This window comes from Saccopteryx leptura, chromosome 3 (genome assembly GCF_036850995.1).
Source record: "Saccopteryx leptura isolate mSacLep1 chromosome 3, mSacLep1_pri_phased_curated, whole genome shotgun sequence".
NCBI classification, from domain to species: Eukaryota; Metazoa; Chordata; class Mammalia; order Chiroptera; family Emballonuridae; genus Saccopteryx; species Saccopteryx leptura.
In genome coordinates this window covers 220,561,205-220,581,910 of record NC_089505.1, presented here as the reverse complement: position 1 = coordinate 220,581,910, position 20,706 = coordinate 220,561,205, and the positions used below count along the sequence as shown (strand labels likewise).

Genomic DNA, 20,706 nt, shown 5'->3' with positions numbered 1-20,706 from the left:
CCCTACGCAACCTCGGGGTCGGTCTGAGCGGGCCATGGGCCCACCAGGGGTGGCAGAAGCCACAGTGGCTGTAGCAGCCGGCTAGCACCAGCAGCACTGAAGCCCAAACGCCCCAGGCAGCAACAGCAGCGGGCCAGGGCGGGGCGGGGCGGGGCGGGGGGGGGGGGGCTGCAGACAGACCACACATTGGGAGCACAGAGACCACACCCTTCTGAGTGCTGAAAAATAAAAAAATAAATAAAATAAAAAGTCTGGATAGAAAGACATCTGAGGCTAAGGGGCAAGCTATATTCAATACCGTACCTAATCACTGAATTACAGTACTGAGCCCAACAAGTAGCCAGCAATAAGAGACAGCAGAAAGCAGTTCTCAGGGGAACTTAAACTTTCAAAGGAACTTCCCCCAGGACAAGAGTAGATAAAAGCTAGCCTAGTAGTGTAGCTGATATTTACAATGGCACCTGGGCCCAGCAGAGGCAGCCACAAGATCTGGATCATCTGTAGCTCAAAAAGGTGGATAAGAACAAGTCATAGGCAGTGACCCACACTGATCTGCACCAGGCTCCGGCAAGGGAGGTCCAGGGCAGGCACATTCATGGGCCACATATGGGGAGCATTAGTTCAGGACCTAACAACCCTTGTAAGAGAGGTAGCTGAAGGGCTCCTCACAGCTGACCCAGCAAAGACATAGGAAAACGCCATTTCAAATAGCAAAAAGAATAGTGATAGCAGATAAGCAGTACACAGCAGAGTACAAACAACAGCTGATGCCAACCCAAGAAGACCTAGAAACAACACAACTGAAAATTGTAGGCAGACAATACCAACCCTATACTCAGCTAGCTACACAAACAACACACCCAAAAGAAGAGTGTATACACAAAATGGGAAGACAAAGAATTGCAACCCAAATGAGTTAACAAGAGAAATCCCCAGAAAAAAGAACTGAGTGAGATGGAAATAACCAAATTACCAGATGCAGAGTTTAAAATGATGATTGTTAAGATGCTCAAAGATCTTAGAGCAATAATTGATGGACATAATGAACACCTAAATAAAGAGATAACAAGTATCAAAAAGGACACTGAAATCATAAAAAAGAACCAGACAGAAATGACGAACACAATATCAGAAATAAAGACTACACAAGAAGGAATTAAAAGTAGGCTGGATGAAGCAGAGGATCGAATCAGCGACTTAAGAGGACAAGATAAGCAAAAGCACAGAAGTTGAACAGCAAAAAGAAAAGAGGATCAAAAAGTCTGAGGAAACTCTTGAGAGCTCTGTGACAACATGAAAAAAAAAATCCACATAATAGGTGTTCCTGAAGGAGAAGAGAAAGAACAAGGGATAATTTCCCTAAATTGATGCAGGAAAAAGTCACACATGTTCAAGAAGCAGAGAGAACCCCAATAAAAAAGAACCCAAAGAGACCCACACCAAGACACATCATAATCAAAATACCAAAGCTAAGAGATAAAGAATACTGAAAGCTGTTACAGAAAAAGTCTATCACCTACAAAGGAACCTCCATAATGATGACATCTGACTTCTCAACAGAAACGCTCAAGGTCAGAAGTGAATGGCAAGAAATATACAAAGTAATGCAGAACAAGAACCTACAACCAAGAATTCTTTATCCAGAAAGGCTATCGTTTAAGATTGAAAGAGAAATAAAAAGCTTCCCAGACAAAAAAAAACCCTCAAGGAATTCATGAAAACAAAACTATGCTGCAAGAAATGTTAAGGAGCCAGCTATAGACAGAACAAAGCGGGGGTGGGGGGAAATCTAGTAAAAAGGGAATATAGATTTAAAGAAAATAATGGCAATAAACTACATATCAATAATAACCTTAAATGTAAATGGATTAAATGCTCCACTCAAAAGACATAGGGTAGCTGAATGGATAAGAAAACAGGACCCGTACATATGCTGTCTACAAGAAACCCACCTCAAAACAAAAGATACACATAGACTTAAAGTAAAAGGATGGAAAAAAATATTTCATGCAAATGTTAATGAAAAGAAAGCTGGCACAGCAATACTTATATCTGAAAAAATAGAATTTAAAACAAAGACAAGGGATAAAGAAGTTCACTATATAATGATAAAGGGAGGAATCCAACAGTAAGCGATAACCATTATAAATATCTATGCACCTAATATAGGAGCACTTAAATATATAGAGCAGACTTTGATGGACGTAAAGGGTGAGATCAACAGCAACACTATAATAGTAGGGGATTTCAATACCCCACTAACATCAATGGATAGATCCTCTAGAAAGAAAATTAACAAAGAAACAGCAGAATTAAGGGACACACTAGATCAACTGGATTTAATAGATATCTTCAGAACCTTTCACCCTAAAGCAGCAGAATATACATTCTTTTCAAGTGCTCATGGTACATTCTCTAGGATAGACCAAATACTAGGGCATAAAACAAGACTCAACAAATTCAAGAAGACTGAAACCATATCAAGCACCTTCTCTGACCAAAATGGTGTGAAACTAGAAATCAATCTATAATAGAAAAACTGAAAAACACTCAAAAACTTGGAAACCAAACAACATGTTATTAAATAACAAATGGGTCAACAATGAGATCAAGGAAGAAATCAAAATTTTCCCTGAAATTAATGAAAATGAACATACAACAACTCAAAATCTATGGGACACAGCAAAAGCAGCCTGAGAGGAAAGTTCATAGCAGTACAGGCATACCTTAAGATGTTAGAAAAAGCTCAAATAAACAACTTAACTTTGCAATTAAAAGAACTAGAAAAAGAACAAGTAAAGCCCAGAGGAAGTAGAAGGAAGGAAATAATAAAGATCAGAGCAGAAATAAATAACCATAGACACTAGAAAAACAATACAGAGGACCAATGAAATCAAGAGCTGGTTCTTTGAAAAGGTAAACAAGATCGATGAACCCTTAGCCAGACTGACCAAGAAAAAAAGAGAGAACTCAAATAAATAAAATTAGAAACAAGAGTGGAGAAGTAACAACTGACACAGCAGAAATACAAAGGATTGTATGAAAATACTATGAGGAACTGTATGCCAAAAAATTAGACAATCTAATTGAAATGGAAAAATTCCTCGGAAAATACATTCTTTCAAAATCAATCTGGAAGAATCAGAAAACCTAAATAGTCCAATTACAGCAAATGAGATCAAAACAATTATCAAAAGACTCCCAACAGGCCCTGGCCGGTTGGCTCAGTGGTAGAGCGTCGGCCTGGCGTGTAGGAGTCCCGGGTTCGATTCCTGGCCAGGGCACACAGGAGAAGTGCCCATCTGCTTATCCACCCCTCCCCTTCTCCTTCCTCTCTGTCTCTCTCTTCCCCTCCCGCAGCCAAGGCTCCATTGGAGCAAAGTTGGCCCAGGCGCTGGGGATGGTTCTGTGGCCTCTGCCTAGGGCACTAGAATGGCTCTGGTTACAATAGAGCGACGCCACAGATGGGCAGAGCATCGCCCCCTGGTGGGTGTGCCGGGTGGATCCCAGTCAGGCACATGTCGGAGTCTGTCTGACTGCTTCCCCGTTTCAACTTCAGAAAAATACAAAAAAAAAAAAAAAAAGAAGAAAGTGGGAGGTATCACACTTCCTGATATCAAGTTATACTACAAAGCCATAGTAATCAAAACAGCTTGGTACTGGCCTAAGAACAGGCATACAGATCAATGGAACAGAACAGAGAACCCAGAAATAAACCCACACCTTTATGGACAATTGATATTGACAGAAGAGGTAACAGCATACAATGGAGTAAAGACAGTCTCTTTAATAAATGGTGTTGGGAAAATTGGACAGCTACCTGCAAAAAAATGAAACTATACTACCAACTTACACCATTCACAAAAATAAATTCAAAATGGATAAAAGACTTAAATGTAAGTTGTGAAACCATAAGCATCCTGGAGGAAAACATAGGCAATAAGCTCTCCGACATCTTTCACAGCAATATATCTCCACGGGCAAGGGAAATAAAGGACAGGATAAACAAATGGGACTATATCAAGATAAATAGCTTTTGCACAGCCTGACCTGTGGTGGCACAGTGGATAAAGCGTCGACCTGGAAATGCTGAGGTCGCTGGTTCGAAACCCTGGGCTTGCCTGGTCAAGGCACATATGGGAGTTGATGCTTCCAGCTCCTCCCCCCCTTCTCTCTCACTGTCTCTCTCTCTCTCTCCCTCTCCTCTCTAAAATGAATAAATAAATTTAAAAAAAAAAAGCTTTTGCACAGCTAAAGACAATATGAACAAACTAAAAAGACAAACTACACAATGGGAGAACATAATCCACACTATGTCTGATAAGGAGTTAATAACCAAAATTTATAAAGAACTTCTAAAGCTCAACACCAGGAAGATAAACAATACAATCAAAAAATGGGCAAAAGAAATGAATAGACACTTCTCCAAAGAGGACATACAGATGGCCAATAAATGAAAAAATGCTCAACATCACTAATCATTAGAGAAATGCAAATTAAAACCACAATGAGATATCACCTCACACCAGTCAGAATGGTGCTCATTAACAAAACAACACAGAATAAGTGCTGGCGAGGATGTGGAGAAAAGGAAACCCCTCCTGTACTGCTGGTGGGAATGCAGACTGGTGCAGTCACTGTGGAAAACAGTATGGAGATTCTTCAAAGAATTAAAAATCGAACTGCCTTTTGACCCAGCCATCCCACTTTTATGAATATATCCCAAGAACACTACATCAATGATTCAAAAGGAGAAATGCACCCCCATGTTTATGGCAGCATTGTTTACAACAGCCAAGATCTGGAAACAGCCCAAGTGTCCATGAGTGGACGAGTGGATTAAAAAGCTGTGGTACATATATACTATGGAATATTACGGGGCCACAAAAAAGAAGGAAATCTTACTTTTTTGCTACAACATGGATGGACCTGGAAACTATTATGTTAAGTGAAATAAGCCAGGCAGAGAAAGAAAAATACCGTATGACCTCACTCATTTGAGGAATCCAATGAACAATATAAACTGAGGAACGGAATAGATGGTTCAAAGGGCCCAGAGGGAAAGCGGACAGAGGGAAAGGGGAAGATAGGATGGGATGAGAGCAGAAAAGCCAAACTGGGGGTGAGGGCATTGTGTGGAGGAGAGCAAGGGGGATGTGATGGGGAATGGGGGGAGAGGGTGGTATGTGGAGGGACACTAGAATCTATGTACACCCAGTAAATTAAATTTTTTTTAAAAAAAGATAAAATTGGGCCCTGGCCGGTTGGCTCAGCGGTAGAGCATCGGCCTGGCGTGCGGGGGACCCGGGTTCGATTCCTGGCCAGGGCACATAGGAGAAGCGCCCATTTGCTTCTCCACCCCCCCCCCCCTCCTTCCTCTCTCTCTCTTCCCCTCCCGCAGCCAAGGCTCCATTGGAGCAAAGATGGCCCGGGCGCTGGGGATGGCTCCTTGGCCTCTGTCCCAGGCTCTGGAGTGGCTCTGGAGTGGCTCTGGTCACGGCAGAGCGATGCCCCCGTGGGGCAGAGCATCGCCCCCTGGTGGGCAGAGCATCGCCCCTGGTGGGCGTGCCGGGTGGATCCCGGTCAGGCGCATGCGGGAGTCTGTCTGACTGTCTCTCCCCGTTTCCAGCTTCAGAAAAATACAAAAAAAAAAAAAGATAAAATTGATAAGCCTTTAGCTACACTCACCAAGAAAAAGAAAAGGCTCAAATATATATAATCAGAAATGAAAAAGAACTCAACTAATACGACAGAAATATAAAAAATAGTATCTCCATAAGTTATATGGCAACAAATTGGACAACCTAGAAGAAAAAAATTCCTAGAAAAATACAATCTTCCAAGATTGAACCAAGAAAAAAATACAAGATCTGAATAAACATATTACTAAAAACAAAACAAAAAACCCCTCCCAACAAGACCAAAGGGCTCAGTGGTGGAATCTACCAAACATTACAAAAAGACTTAATAAATGTCCTTTTTCAATTCTTGTAAAAATACTGAAGGGGGGGAATGCTTTCAAACTCATTCTACAAGGTCAGCATTACCCTGATATTAAAACTAGAGAAAAAAAAAGATATTATGAAAAAAGAAAATCACAGGCCAATATCCCTGATTAACACAGTGTGAAAATTCTCAAAATATTACCAAACCTAAATCCACTATACATTAAAAGGATCATACACTATAATCAAGTGGGATTTATTCCAGGGATACAAAGATTCAACATTTGCAAATCAATCAACATGATTTATATACCAGATAAAGAAAAGGAAGAATGAAAAATCATCTTATCTCGATAAACCCAGAAAAAGCATCTAACAAAACTCAACACCCATTTATAAAAAAAACTCTCAACAAAGTGGGTATAGAGGAATATACCTCATTATATAATGTCTACCGTAAAGTTCTGTCCATTTTTGGAATAAAACAAAATACAAATTCTTCTGACTTAATTCATGTGGCACCCATCTTGAATATTTCCACACCAATCCTATCTTCCGAATATGGTCCGAAATGGTTTGCTGAGCTGAATTAATGAATTAAGCCTTTCTGCGATCTCCGATATTGTCAGAAAAGGATCTTGCTCCAACATGGTCTTAACAACATCATCATCGATCAAAGATGGTCGCCCAAAACGTGGCTTATCAAAAGGGTCAAAATCACCTGTTTCAAATTTTTCGACCATCTTCTGCATGTCCTATCAGAAACTGTACCTTCACCAAACACTTTCAATAAATTTCTACATGCTTCTGTAGCATTTCTTCCTTGTTGAAATTCGTAAAAATACAGTGGCGTAAATGAACTTTATCAGTAGCCATGGGTACACTATCGCTTCACACATAAGACTAACGTGAATCAACTTTGTTTTAGTTAATTTGCTACGTCAGTATGTATACGTTAAGTGATAAAAATAGAGAGGCACACATGCGCCAAATAAACATGTGCTTACATGTCGAAACTTGTTGTGATAGAAACGGACAGAACTTTCCGGTAGACCTTATATAAAGGCTACATATGACAAACCCACAGCTAACATCACACTCAATGGTGAAAAGTTCAATCAAAGCTTTTCTTTTAAGATGAGGAACATGACAAAGATGCCCACTCTCATCTTTTTTATCCAATACAGCATTTAGAAGTCCTAGTACAAAAATTAGTATAGCAAGAAAAAATAAAATAAAAATCATCCAAATCAGAAAAAAGAAGTAAAATTGTCATTATTTGCAGATGACATGATACTACATAAAGAAAAACCCTAAAGACTCTACACACAAAAAAAAAAACTACTTTAAAAAAATGTGTTCAGAAAAGTTACGGGATACAAAGACAATATACAGAAATCTGTGGCATTTCTATACACTAATAATGAACTAACGGGGAGAGAAATGAATAAAATAATCCCATTTAAAATTGTACCAAAAAGAATAAAATATCAAGAAATACATTTAACCAGGCAGTAAAAGACCAGTACACAGAAAACTGGAAGACATAATGAAAAAAAAGAAGACACAAATAAATCGAAAAATATTTTGCGCTCATGTATTGTAAGAAGTAATATTGTTAAAATGTCCCTATCCAAAACAATCTACAGATTAATCCCTATCAAAATTACAACCTAGAGTGTAATCCCTATCAAAATTCCAAAGACATTTTTCACAGAATTAGAATAAGTGATTCTAAAATTTGTATTAAATCACAAAAGATCCCAAATGGCAAAAGTAATTCTTGAGAAAAACAAAGCTGGAAGTATCAAGTTCCCTGTTTCAAACTATAATACAAAGCTACAGTAATCAAAACAGAATGGTGCCTGACCAGAGGTGGCACAGTGGGTAGTGTGTCAACTTGGGACACTGAGGTCCCAAGTTTGAAATCCCAAACATCAACATGATCCCAAGGTCGCTGGCTTGAGCCCAAGGTCACTGGCTTGAGCAAGGGGTCATTGGCTCTGCTGGAGTACTCCAATCAAGGCATGTATGAGAAGCAATCAGTGAACAACTAAAGTACCGCAACTATGAGTTGATACTTCTCATCTCTCTCTCTTGCTTTCTCTCTCTCTCTCAAAAAAAGAGAGATAGTATTGATAAAAATAAAGAGTATGGTATTGATATAAAAACAGACATACAGACCAATGGAACGGAATAACCCAGAAATACACCCACACATATATGGACAATTAACTTACAATAAAGAATCTAAGAACATAGAATGGGGAAAGAATAGTCTCTTCAATAACAAAAATATGTAAACAACTCAATATGTATACAACTTAATATCAACAACAAACAATTTAATTTAAAAATTGTTATAGGCCCTGGCCAGTTGGCTCAGCGGCAGAGCATCGGCCCAGCATGTGGAACTCCCGGTTCAATTTCTGGCCAGGGCACACAAGAGAAGTGCCCATCTGATTCTCCACCCTTCCCCCTCCTCTCTATCTCTCTCTTCCCCTCCCGGAGCCAAAGCTCCATTGGAGCAAAGTTGGCCCAGATGCTGAGGACAGCTCTATGGCCTCTACCTCAGGCGCTAAGGCTCCAGCCACAACAAAGCAATGCACCAGATGGGCAGAACATCGCCCTCTAGTAGGCACGCCGGGTGGATCCTGGTGGGGCGCATGCAGGAGTCTGACTGCCTCCCCGCTTCCAACTTCAGAAAAAATACAAAAATAAAAATTGAGTTATACACTTAAAACCTGCATGGTTTTGTGAACCAATTCAACTCAATAAATTCAATCAAATAGTATATGCTACCTGCCTGTTAGTCAATCAGAAGCTGGCTTGGTTATCTGATGGACTATTGTGATGTCACTTACTTAATAAGGGTTCCAAAGTATAAGAGTAATAATGCTGGCCCTTAGGATATGCCAAACAGAAGCCTAGAATGCTTCTTTTAAGTGAAAAGGTTAAAGTTTTCAATTTTATATGGAAAGAAAAAATACCATATACTGAAGTTACTAAGAGCTACAGTAAAATTGTAAAAAAAGCAAAAGAAATTCAGGCTGGTTTTGCTGTCAAACCTAAAACTGTGAAAGTTATGGCCTCAGTGTGTGATAACTGCTTTGTTAGAATGAAAAAGATATTGAATTTGTGGGTAGAAAACATGAACAGAAAATGTGTCATTAATGATGACAAAGTGTTGCACCAAAAAGCACTAGTCTAAAGAAAGATTTCAACAAGGGACCCCCAAAACAAATGACATCCAGTCATTACTGTAAGTACCATTAAGGACCCTCCTTCTGATATAGCATGAAAGGCCTAACATTATGTCACAATGCCTGCGTCATTCTCCTTACTTCATATCTAATCACGTAGACATTTTATCATCTTATATCACAAGAAAAAGAACAGTGAATACAGTACGATAAGATATTTTAAGAGAGAGACAACATTCACATAACTCTTGCTATAGTATAATGTTATAAGTGTTCTATTTTAATATTGTTGATATCATAATATATCTAATTTATAAATTAAACTTTATCACAGTTATGTATGTATAGGAAAAAAAGATAATATATATAGGATTTGGTACTATCTACAGTTCCCAGCATCCACTGAAGGTCTTGGAAAACAGTAAGAGTATCTAGGGTATGCAGCCCAACATTCACTGCAGCAGTATTTACAATAGCCAAGATACAAAAACAATTTAAGAGTCCATCGATGGATGAATAGATAACGATGTGGTATATATAAATGGAATACCACACAACTATAAAAAAGAAAGAAATCTCACCTGACCAGGCAGTGGCACAGTGGATAGAGTGTCAGACTAGGACGTGGAGGACCCAGGTTTGAAACTCCAGTGTTGCCGGCTTCAGCACAGGCTCACCAGCTTGAGCATGGGGTTGCTGGTTTGAGCATAAGATCATAGACATGACCCCATGGTCGCTGGCTTAAACCCAAAGGTCACTGGCTTGAGCCAGTCACTCACTCTGCTGGAGCCCCCCAGGTCAAGGCACATATGAGAAAGCAATCAATGAACAACTAAGGTGCCACAATGAAGAACTGATACTTCTCATCTCTCTCCCTTCCAGTCGGTCTGTCCCTTTCTGCCCCTCTCCCTGTCTCTGTCACTAAAAAAAAAAAAAAAATCTTGACATTTGTAACAACATGAATAGACTTTGAAAGTATTACGCTAAGTGAAATAAGACAGATAAAGACAAATACCATATGATTCCACTTATATGTGAAATCTAAAAAACAAAACAAACAAAAAAACCCTCATAAATACTGTACAGAGAATAGAATGGTAGTTATCAAAGGGGAAGGGGGCTGAGGTGGGTAAAGTTGGTGGAAGGGGTCAATTGTATGGTGATAGATAACTACACTTACTGTGGTTATCACTTTATAGTGTATATAAATACCAAGTTATAATGTACACCTGAAGTTTACATAATGTTATGTACCAATTTTAATAAATAATAAAAAAAGACAGTATGATACTAGCACAAAGAAGGTCGATGAAATAGAATTCAGAGTCCAAAAATAAATCCATAACCTGTGATTAACTGATTTTCAACAAGAATGTCAAGACCATTCAATGCGGGAAAATAGTCTTTTTGACAAATGGTGCCAGGACAACTAGAAAGCCACATGCAAAAGAACAAAGCTGAACCTTGACTTCCTACCCCATACAAAAATTAACTTAAAATGGATCAAAGACCTAACATAAAAGCAAAAACTATAAAAATCTTAGAAGAAAACAGGAAAATCTTTAATGATCTTGGATTTGGCAATGGAGTTTAAGATATGACACTAAAAGCACAAGCAACAACAAAAAAGAGACTGGGCTTTGTCAAAATTAATATACGTTGTACTTCACAGTACACCATGAAGAATGTGAAAAGAAAACCCACAGAAGGGGAGGACATATATTTGCAAATCATGTATAAGAACTTTTACCTAGAATAAAGAACTCTTACAACTTAATAAAAAGGCAACCCTTTTTTTTTTTTTTTGGATTGAGTTAGAGAGAGAGGAAGGGAGGGAGAGAGAGAGAACAGGAACATTGGTCTGTTCCTTTATGTGCCCTGATCGGAGACCGAACCAGCAACCTCTGTGCTTCGGAGTGACACTAACCAACCAAGCTATCTGGCTAGGGCAAAGGCAACACATTTTTAAAAACAGGCACAGGACCTGAATAGATATTTTCCCAAGGAAGTTATAGAAATGACTAATAACATAAAATGATGCTAGACATCATTAGTCATTAGGTAAATCAAAATCACAATGATGTACTACTTCACATTCACAAGGATAGTAGAATCAAAAACCCAAATAACAAGTGTTGTCAAGAATGTAAAGAAATCAAACTCTCATACCCTGCTGGAGGAAATACATAATGATCCAGCTGCTTTGGAAAAACAGTTTGGCAGCTCTTCAAATGATTAACATAGAGTTACAGTATAACCCAGCAATTTCACTCCTAGGTAAAAATACTCAAGAAAAGTGAAAGCTGTATGTCCACACAGAAACATATAGATGAATGTTGCATGTCCCTATGAACAGGGATCTACAACTGCTTGCTCAATCTTGCCCAGTTTCTGGATTATGCCTAAACAAAGTAGGAGGTTCATGAGGGGTCCTATCCCTACCAGCAAGTAAGACATGCAATTATTCCTCTCTCACTTTCAGAAAACCTGCTTTCAACTTTCTCAACCTGTCCATGACACATATAGTTAAAATTCTGTTCATTTTTATATGGAATCCTATATACCCTAAAACTGCTACCCTGGTCCAAACTTCAGCTTCCCTGGCTGGGTTCCTAACATCCTTCCCAATTTATACCAATCCCATGGACCAGTTCACATATTCTTCCAAGTGGTAAGTGAAGACCTATGACAAACTAGATATATTTGTAGACACTGTACTGTGATTACCAGCTAAACCTTGAGACAGTCTAGGAATCCAACATCAATCACAATGAGCATCTCACAATTCAAAGCACAAATACTCTACACTCTCTCAGAACTCTATGGCTGCACATGCAGCTCCCTCAACCTGACATGCCCACAGTCCCCTACTCTACCTGGAATTGCCTTCACATGTACTCTTCCTCTATGAAATGTCTCAAAAATTAGTAGACTCTGTCTCTGCTCTTCTGGTCAACAGACCAATAGCTAAAAGAATAACTCTGGAATTAGCAGGCCTGAGTTCAAACTTCACTCTGCCACTTAATGTTTAGCTTTGGCAAGTTTCTCAATCAGTCTGCATTTTCTCATCTATAATAGGAAATAGTACTAACTCCCAGAGTTGTCATGAGGATTAAATGAGAGAAAACACAATATGTAACATATGTATAACAGCACAAGCCCAGCACTGTTACTGCTTCTCTCTCCAATCTGATGGCATTGTTTGTTTAGAGACATCTTCCCTGACTGGTCCCTTAGCTTCTCACAGATGTGAAGTTCTTATTCCTTCATGTATTCATAGCATATAATACAGTGCTAGGCAGGGACAGGTACATAAAAGGGAACAATAAACAAATAAAAAATAAAAACTATTAGTTCAGCAATGTGAATGATATGGCAACCATGCTTTCTATATAAAATCAAAGGACATGGTTAATGGGTATACTGGAATATCTGAAATCAGGTCTGCTCTGGAAAATCCATGTTGTTTGTCTACTAGAACAATCTAGAAAGAATACAAATGCTCAGCAGTTAGGGTGATTACATAAACAACAGCATTACAGCATGGGATTTTACATAACTATATCAGGTCTCTGTTGATACCTAAAAAGAGTCTGGACAAAACACTGAGCAGGAAAACAGAGCACAGGAGCATACATGGAAGCATGACAGAGCTGTTCAAAGAGTGAGATCAAAGAGAACAGACTTTGGGTGTATATCTAAACCATGTGGTGAAAGAATCTTACATTTTTAAAATTAATTTTGATTCTAAAAGACAGCTTAATACAAAACAAAAACGCTTATAATGCCTTTACACAAGAAATAAGATCAATGGAACAGATTCTGAAACTTGAGAAGAAATGTCAAGTTTCTCTGTTACCATAACTCTCAGAATAAGTAAGTTTCTTGATTAGAAAAAAAAAATCCAGATACCCTTCTTATGGTTAATTCTCTTATTTCACAAGTAGACTTTTAATGCCAGTCATCTGTTTTGCCCAGAATATCAGGGACAATCAACAGCTTGATTACCCAAAGTTTTCCCTACATAAATCTTCTTCCTTTAGTACAATAAAAAATAAAATCTAAAATGTAAAAATTGTCCACAAAGAAAGATCTTCAACAAGTTTTTCAATCATTTTCCCCAAAAGTCTCCCCCAAATTAGAACACAACTCAGAGAAAAACAGTAACATACTTGCTCAAAGCACAGAACATAATATTTTTCACTTATATCAGCTTATTTTATACAGATATATAAAAACATATATACTCACAGAGATATATCAGTATTAAATATGAATACCTATATACATACATCAGAGAAAAATTAAGTCAGGAATCTATCTTTTCAGTTGTCTTTATACAAGTCAATAAAATAATGCCAGCAATAGAATCATCAGACAGCCAGGTTATGATGACTACTCTAACTGGTCTCTCTATCAGCACAAACATTGACTCATCTCAACATCTCCATCGTCTTACCATTAACACTCCTTAGATTATTATAAGGAGACAGGTAAAAAGTACGGGTAGAAATTTACTCCAAATAGTTTCTCTTCAAAAAAAGCCAAATAATGTAGTATGCCCAAATATATATAGTTTCAATCAATGGATAAGCCTCCTTAAAAACACAGTTCAAAGTCTTATACAATTTTTAAAAATGTTTTAAGTTTTCTATCAGAATTTCTCATCTACTTCATAAATACTTTTGCAATCAATCTGTCAACACATGCAGTTTAAATCATTAACCAGGGAGCACCAAATCATTAGTATAATCAGCATGTAAATATCATGAAGTTGCTGATTATGCCCTCTTAGGCATTTTATAAACATCCAGTACAGGGATGCTCATAAAGCATATATGATGTTTAATAATAAAAATAAAGTGCCAAAACAAAAGTCTGTTATGCAACTTGGCTGTCATGTAAAAAAAAAAACACTGACCAGTATCTGTTCCTCCAAGTGTACTTGTAAGAAATGGAAAACAAAACAAACCCTATTCAAGTTAGAAAGTCTCTGTCTCCTCTGTCCAAGAATATTGTTTCATTTTTATATCAGAAAGAAAGTGCCAGGCCACCAACAGATAACATACAACATGCACACTGCTGGGGAATTATTTAACTGAAGTATTTATGCACCATTAACAAAACACAAACCCTAGTATATTTCATGCACATTTTTAGAGATATTTTCCTTACCTTTCCCATTTTGCCATGTAGTATACCAAGATAAAGTAAGGAACGAAGTGATAAATGCTACAACGGTGGCTACAGTTCCATTTCGGAGCCTCATCTCATTTCACCATCACACTGGTTCATATGTTTTCAAAGTCAACTGAATCCAGTACTCCTGGCTCTGAGCCAATGAAAACAATCAATAAGGAAGATTCATTTCAGATGCTCTGCAGAGTAAGTCTGACAGCAATACCAGTCACAACCGCTATTCAAAATTGTCTTCACAGTCTTCACAGGTTGATGTCAGAGGTTTCTTCCTATTCAAGAGGAAAAGAGAAAGAAACACTTGTTCAGTAATGCAAAATATTCGTTTCTTCATTTATTAGTCACCATTACAAACAGACTTTTGGTGGGGCTAAACTATATCTATGAAGATTATTCCCACATCTAAATCACTCATTTAATATACCAGAACTGTAGGCTTCTCCTCAGGGGGAAAAAGCACCAAACTACATATATTCCCTCCTTGCTAGTTTGCTTTTGTCTGTGAAAAGAAAGCTATGGTTAATTATTTAAAGAGGGAAGTTGTGGGGCTCATTAAACATATAATAAGCCAGAGCTCAAGCTCAGAACTTTAATGATCACACAATGGTTCCTGAGTAACCATTATCTTCACTCTCCTAAGTTTTCTACAGCACACTAGTTAACGTTTAAAAAAAATTTTAAAGGCCCTGGTCAGTTGGCTCAGTAGAGCACAGGCCCTGCATGTGGATGTCACAGGTTTGATTCCCAGTCAGGGCACACAAGAGAAGCAACCATCTGCTTCTCTACCTTTCCCTCTCCCCCTTCTTTCTCTCCCACTCCCACAGCCATGGCTCAATGGTTCCAGCGCATTGGCCCCAGGCACTGATGATGGCTCTGCAGAGCATTTGCCTCAGGTGCTAAAAATAGCTCCATTGCGAGCATGGCCCCAGATGGGCAGAGCATCAGCCCCAGACCAGGGTTGCTGGGTGGATCACTGGTCCCTGTGCATGCGGGAGTCTGTCTATCACCCCTCCTCTCACTTAGAAAAGATAAAACAATTTAAGAAAACTGACAGACTACCCCATACAAGGGTCAAAAATTCTGCATCCTAGATCTGGCTCTGTTACTTACATGACAAGGTATGTCACTTATCTAGGCCATACCTTTTCATTCATAAAACACAAAGACAAGCTGTCCTGGCTTCTCTTTCATATGTTACCAAAAATCATAAAAAGGTTATAGTTATTATTGCTATTTATCACTGTCAGAGAATAAACATAGTGTTTCCAGTGATTAAACTACATCCAGGATATAAATTAGGAATGTTTAGGCACTTAAAAGATGCAACCATCCAACCATTACTTATCATTGTTTCAACTCAAGATATCCAGGTGATCACAACCCATCTAATAAAACTGATGGGAAAAAGAAGTAATAAAATGTAGTCCTTAGAAGAACTTGAGCATAGTAACGAGTACACAATAAAGGTTCTCAATAAATGTTAACTGTATTAAAAATAAAACCAAACCAAAAAACTACAGCCAGCTACTGGTTCAATCGCTCTCATAGCCAGCCTCATTCCCTAGGGCCCTGGTCCGCAAACTGCTGCTCGAGAGACACATGTGGCTCTTCCACAAAACACCCCGCGCGGGTGCTACCTTGATAAGGAATGTACCTACCTATATAGTTTAAGTTTAAAAAATTTACTCTCAAAAGAAATTTCAATCGTTGTACTGTTGATATTTGGCTCAGTTGACTGATGAGTTTGCTGACCACTGCCCTAAGGCATTTCAAGCACTCTGAGATGTCCCGCGGCCTCAAGGGGACTACAAGTTGCACTTTGCAATATACTAAATTACACTCTAGTGAAGTGAGTTAATGTACCTTCAAAAAGGCCTACTAAGCCCAATGGACAATTCCCTCAATAGAATATGGTTGATTAAAGCTGCCATTTAATCATAGGCAATTCTGAAACAACCATCTCAGCTACTTTGTAAAACTGAACATTACTAGAAATCTCTACTAGTGAAGAAAGAGCACTAAAGCATAGTATTAGTAATAATGACAGACATTACAATGAGAAAAACTCATTAATTGTTTCCTATGTGCTGGTTTCATTATATGTTTTAAATCTTCACAAAATCCTAAGAGGCAGGTGTTATTAACTCTATTTTATACACAAAAAAATGAACTCAAAGAGAACCCTAAAACCTATGTACTCTTATTGATCAATGTGATCCCATTAAATTTAATTTCTAAATTAAAAAAAAATGAGAACCCTAATTTGTATGACTCCAAAGTCTAAGCTCTTACGTAACAGACCCTTTGTCTCTCAAACAGCCACCTGAAGCAAGGCAAGAAGAGAGGTGCCAGGGATACTCCCAAGTCTCAGGTTACATTAAGAATGTTCCCTTGCCCTGGCCGGTTGGCTCAGTGGTAGAGCGTCGGCCTGGCGTGCAGAAGTCCCGGGTTCGATTCCCTTCCTCTCTGTCTCTCTCTTCCCCTCCCGCAGTGAGGATCCATTGGAGCAAAGATGGCCCGGGCGCTGGGGATGGCTCCTTGGCTTCTGCCCCAGGCGCTGTAGTGGCTCTGGTCGAAACAGAGCGACGCCCCAGAGGGGCAGAGCATCGCCCCCTGGTGGGCAGAGTGTCGCCCCCTGGTGGGCGTGCCGGGTGGATCCCGGTCGGGCGCATGCGGGAGTCGGTCTGTGTCTCTCCCTGTTTCCAGCGTCGGAAGAATACAAAAAAAAAAAAAAAAAGAATGTTCCCAAGGTGTTCATTTTACCCAACAATTTAAGTGTGAATTTAATTTTTTTTACATTTTATAACAAATATGGATCTATTATGAAATAAGATCCAAAATTCGTATCTCAAAGTTTAAACTTAAAACTCTAAACAAAATTCTCACTTCCTGTTGCATTTGGCTAAGCCCACCCCTAAACACACACACACACACTCCCTCCAATATGCTTGTTAATCTAATCTTCCTTGGCCAGCAGTTATCAGTAGTATAATATTCTAGATGCACTTAATTAGCCCTTTACACACACACACACACTTACACACACACACACACTTTCTTGCCCTTACTATCTGAAAAAAAGGAACTCTAAAAAGGTATTCTCACTTAGAAATTATCACTGTTTTATTAACCCAAAGTTATTCACCTTCTACAGTTAAGACAAGTTATCAAATATGCCCATATACAATTCAGAATTTAAAATCTTCAATGGAGAAATTCTAAAATTTCAACTAAATCCCATAAAGTGCCTAATATCTTGTCTTATATCAATAAGCCCTCAATAAGTTCTGATTATAGAAAGAGAATTACAGTGAATTACTAAATAACTGGGAATTTTAATCCTGGTGTGACATTATATAAAAATGTATATAACTTTCTGTTGCTATATAGTTTTCCCTACCTAACTTCAGGAAGGATTTTGTCCTAGTAAAAGATCTAAAAGTATATAGATCAGAGTAAACATTCACTTAATAATGGTGGGAAGTAGAGAAGCAGAGAATCATAAAATAAAGGCTATTTTAAAATACAGTTCCATTAAATATGAATAAAGCCCATCTGATAAAATTGAGCATAAATGGGTAGACAATTAAAAGTGAATGAATTCTAAAACCAAAGTAGATTACACATATTTTATTGAAAACGTTAAGGAATATTAAATATTGAATCCAGGAAGTTAAGAGGATACTTATAATAAATTCTAATAACAAGACCTGAAATTCTGCAAGAGAACTACAAAGATATTTTACACAGGAAGAATGTAGTCATACACTTTTAATTAGGATTTCAAAACTAAAGAAGTTTAACTGCAACGGCACAAATGAAGGCTCCAGACGAGCAAAACTACTAATGTCTGCGCTCTTATACCAAGAGCAGCACTTCGCAAGCTAGGCAACCAAAAGCCCTCTAGGTTGACTGACTACCTCAAATCAGAGACAAAGTGACCCAAATATTAAACTCTCCAATTCACAAAAATTTTGTTCTGAGACTATCACTTTACATAATGGAATCTTTAACAACAAAAAAAAAAAAAGGACTACAATTAGTAGTCATCCTCGTCCTGACAAAGTTGAATGGAACTTTCAACTCTAGATCTCAGACTGGAAAAAAATATTAGTAACAGATCTTTAAGGACTGCAGTTCTATATTATTAGATAATCAATTATTTTAAAGTGTTCTCTAAAAATTCAAAATGTTCCATGGCTGAGAATCGTTCTGATGAACATTTAACAAATTTCTTAATTACCATCCTGAGGTCAGGACAGAGGTGCATGAAGAAAGAAAGGCACAATCATGAAATCCAAAATGTAAACTGTAACTTCACACACCGCAATTATGTTAAATTCACTTATCTTGCATTTATCAAAGGGATTACCGGTAATATTTTTATTTAATATAGCTTACATAATTGCATCGTCCAGGGTGTTTTCGGATTTATACGTGTGAGCTTAAGAAACCGATACTCCGATACCCTGTTAGTAAAACTATTTTTCAAAACATTCAGAAAAGAAAACAAACCACAAAACACACATTATTTGATCCTCAATTTAGTTTCTCAGTTCAAATGAACAACGTTGTCATCTATCAGAATTCGTGCAACAGCAAAAGCACAACAGCAAAATATATGGAAAGCATTATACACATATACCGTACCTGCTCATATTTTGCAATTCGGACTGTATGTAATAAACGGGCTCCAGAAAGCATACACTGCGAGAAATAAAAGCGGACGCGCGAATGGTTTGAAAACACGCCCCCGAGATATCACCTGGTACACTCAGTGGAATCACTGGGACCCAACCTAAGGGTCCCACGTGCAGCTTCCTCTCTAAGCGGGGGTTAAGGCTGGGGGGAGGAGGAAATGGACTCTCTCTGACGCCCGACCATCACCAGGAAAACTGGCTACCGCGGCTGCAGCCTCCTGACCGCGGAGGGAGCAGCCCGACTCGGGCCCGGCGGCGCCTCGCCCCCTCCCTCCGCCCCGTGGCAACGAAGGGAGCCGGCCCGCGGGCAGCCCCGCTCCGCCTGCAGAGAACCTTCACTCCCCCTCCGCTCCCCCAAACCCACTCCTTCCTCCACTTTGCCCCGAAGTCTACCAACCCGCCGCGCCGGGAATGTACCTGGAGCCCGGCCCGCCGTTCGAGAGCGCGCGGCACCGAGGGGCCGCGGTGGTTGTGACGGCGGCGCAAGAGTGACAGAGCGGCCAGGGCACCCGGTCCGCGCCCCGCGGCCCAGCCTGCGCCCCGACAGATCCCACAGCAGCCCGCGGCGCGGACGGCTCCGCTACCAGCAGGTGGATCTCCTGCGACCCCGCGCCTCAGAACCTGGCAGCCGGCACCGCCCCTCAGCCCCGCACTTCTCCACACACCCGCCCTGCGCCGTCACCCCCCAGGCCACCTGTGCCCCGCGGCTGCCGCGAACCCCTCAACTTCGCCCTTCTTACCACGGCCGTCGCCGAGGCAGCTGTGGTCGCCGTGGTCGCCGTCGCCGCCGCCGCCGCTGCCACCCGGTGCCCCGCCTCTCCGCTAGACTCCGCCCCAACCGCTGGAGGGCCGGCCGCCCCGCCCGCGACCCCGCCAGCCATTGGCCGCCGGGATTGCGCGCCGTCCACTGGGCGCCCCCACGCGGCCGAGCCGCTCTCGTCACTGGCCCAACCGGCTGTCATGTAGGGGCGCGGTCTCGCAGCCTATATAGCTCTCGTGAGATGTGCGCGCGCGCGCGCACACACATACACACGCACGCACACACACACACACGCACACACACACACACACGCACACGCACACGCACACACACACCCGCCCCCCGCCCCCCTCCCCCGCTTCATTTAATGTCACGGTGGGGTCTGGATCGGCGTCGTTTTTTCTGGTCCCAGACTACGCGAGCTCGGCGCTTCCTAGCCGCCCGACCGCTACATCTGGCATTAATCCTTCGCAGCCTAAGCAGAGGCAGCTCAGATGGCCAACAAAAGGCCCCACGAACCCTCGGCCTCAACCTCAACCTCGGCGCACGACCCGGTTACCCCGGGCTGCCCCAGTCACGGGTCTCCTTCCCCAGCAGTCCTGGCTGGGTTAGTGTCCCTGGAAACAGGTCCCTCGGGTGGAACCCGCCCTAATCCAACAGTAGCTTCCGAGGCTCCGCGGTTCCAGGCACCTATGACAGTCAGGAAATCCCAAGCCACGGGCATCGTTATTCCTTACGTACCGATGAGGAGACCGGTTTTCAGGGAGAAGTGGCTAGAACAACTAAAAACAAGAAATATAATTAGAGTATAAATGCAGATCGTTTGAGTGCTAAAAGCCTATGACTTTTCCACTACACCACACCATCCTGCCCCTTTCTCCTGAGCCCACGTCCTTAATCTG

The 20,706-nt window shown here is 40.4% G+C and overlaps 1 protein-coding gene across 3 annotated transcripts in view; it reads right to left on the bottom strand.

The window, feature by feature from the left end:
- Nucleotides 1-19,866, bottom strand: part of MGAT4A (alpha-1,3-mannosyl-glycoprotein 4-beta-N-acetylglucosaminyltransferase A) — a 160,665-nt gene extending 140,799 nt beyond the window's left edge. For 2 of the 3 annotated variants that reach the window (XM_066377623.1, XM_066377621.1), the window contains exons 1-2: nt 19,785-19,866; nt 14,324-14,616 (exon numbers count right to left, since the gene is read on the bottom strand). In XM_066377623.1, the coding sequence (XP_066233720.1) occupies nt 14,324-14,417 (94 nt within the window). In that variant the 5' untranslated portion in view covers nt 14,418-14,616; nt 19,785-19,866. Of the gene's footprint in view, nt 1-14,323; nt 14,617-18,994; nt 19,091-19,784 lie in introns of those variants that run through there. The other variant, XM_066377622.1, reaches the window with a different exon arrangement.
- Between the last annotated feature and the right edge of the window lie 840 nt (nt 19,867-20,706).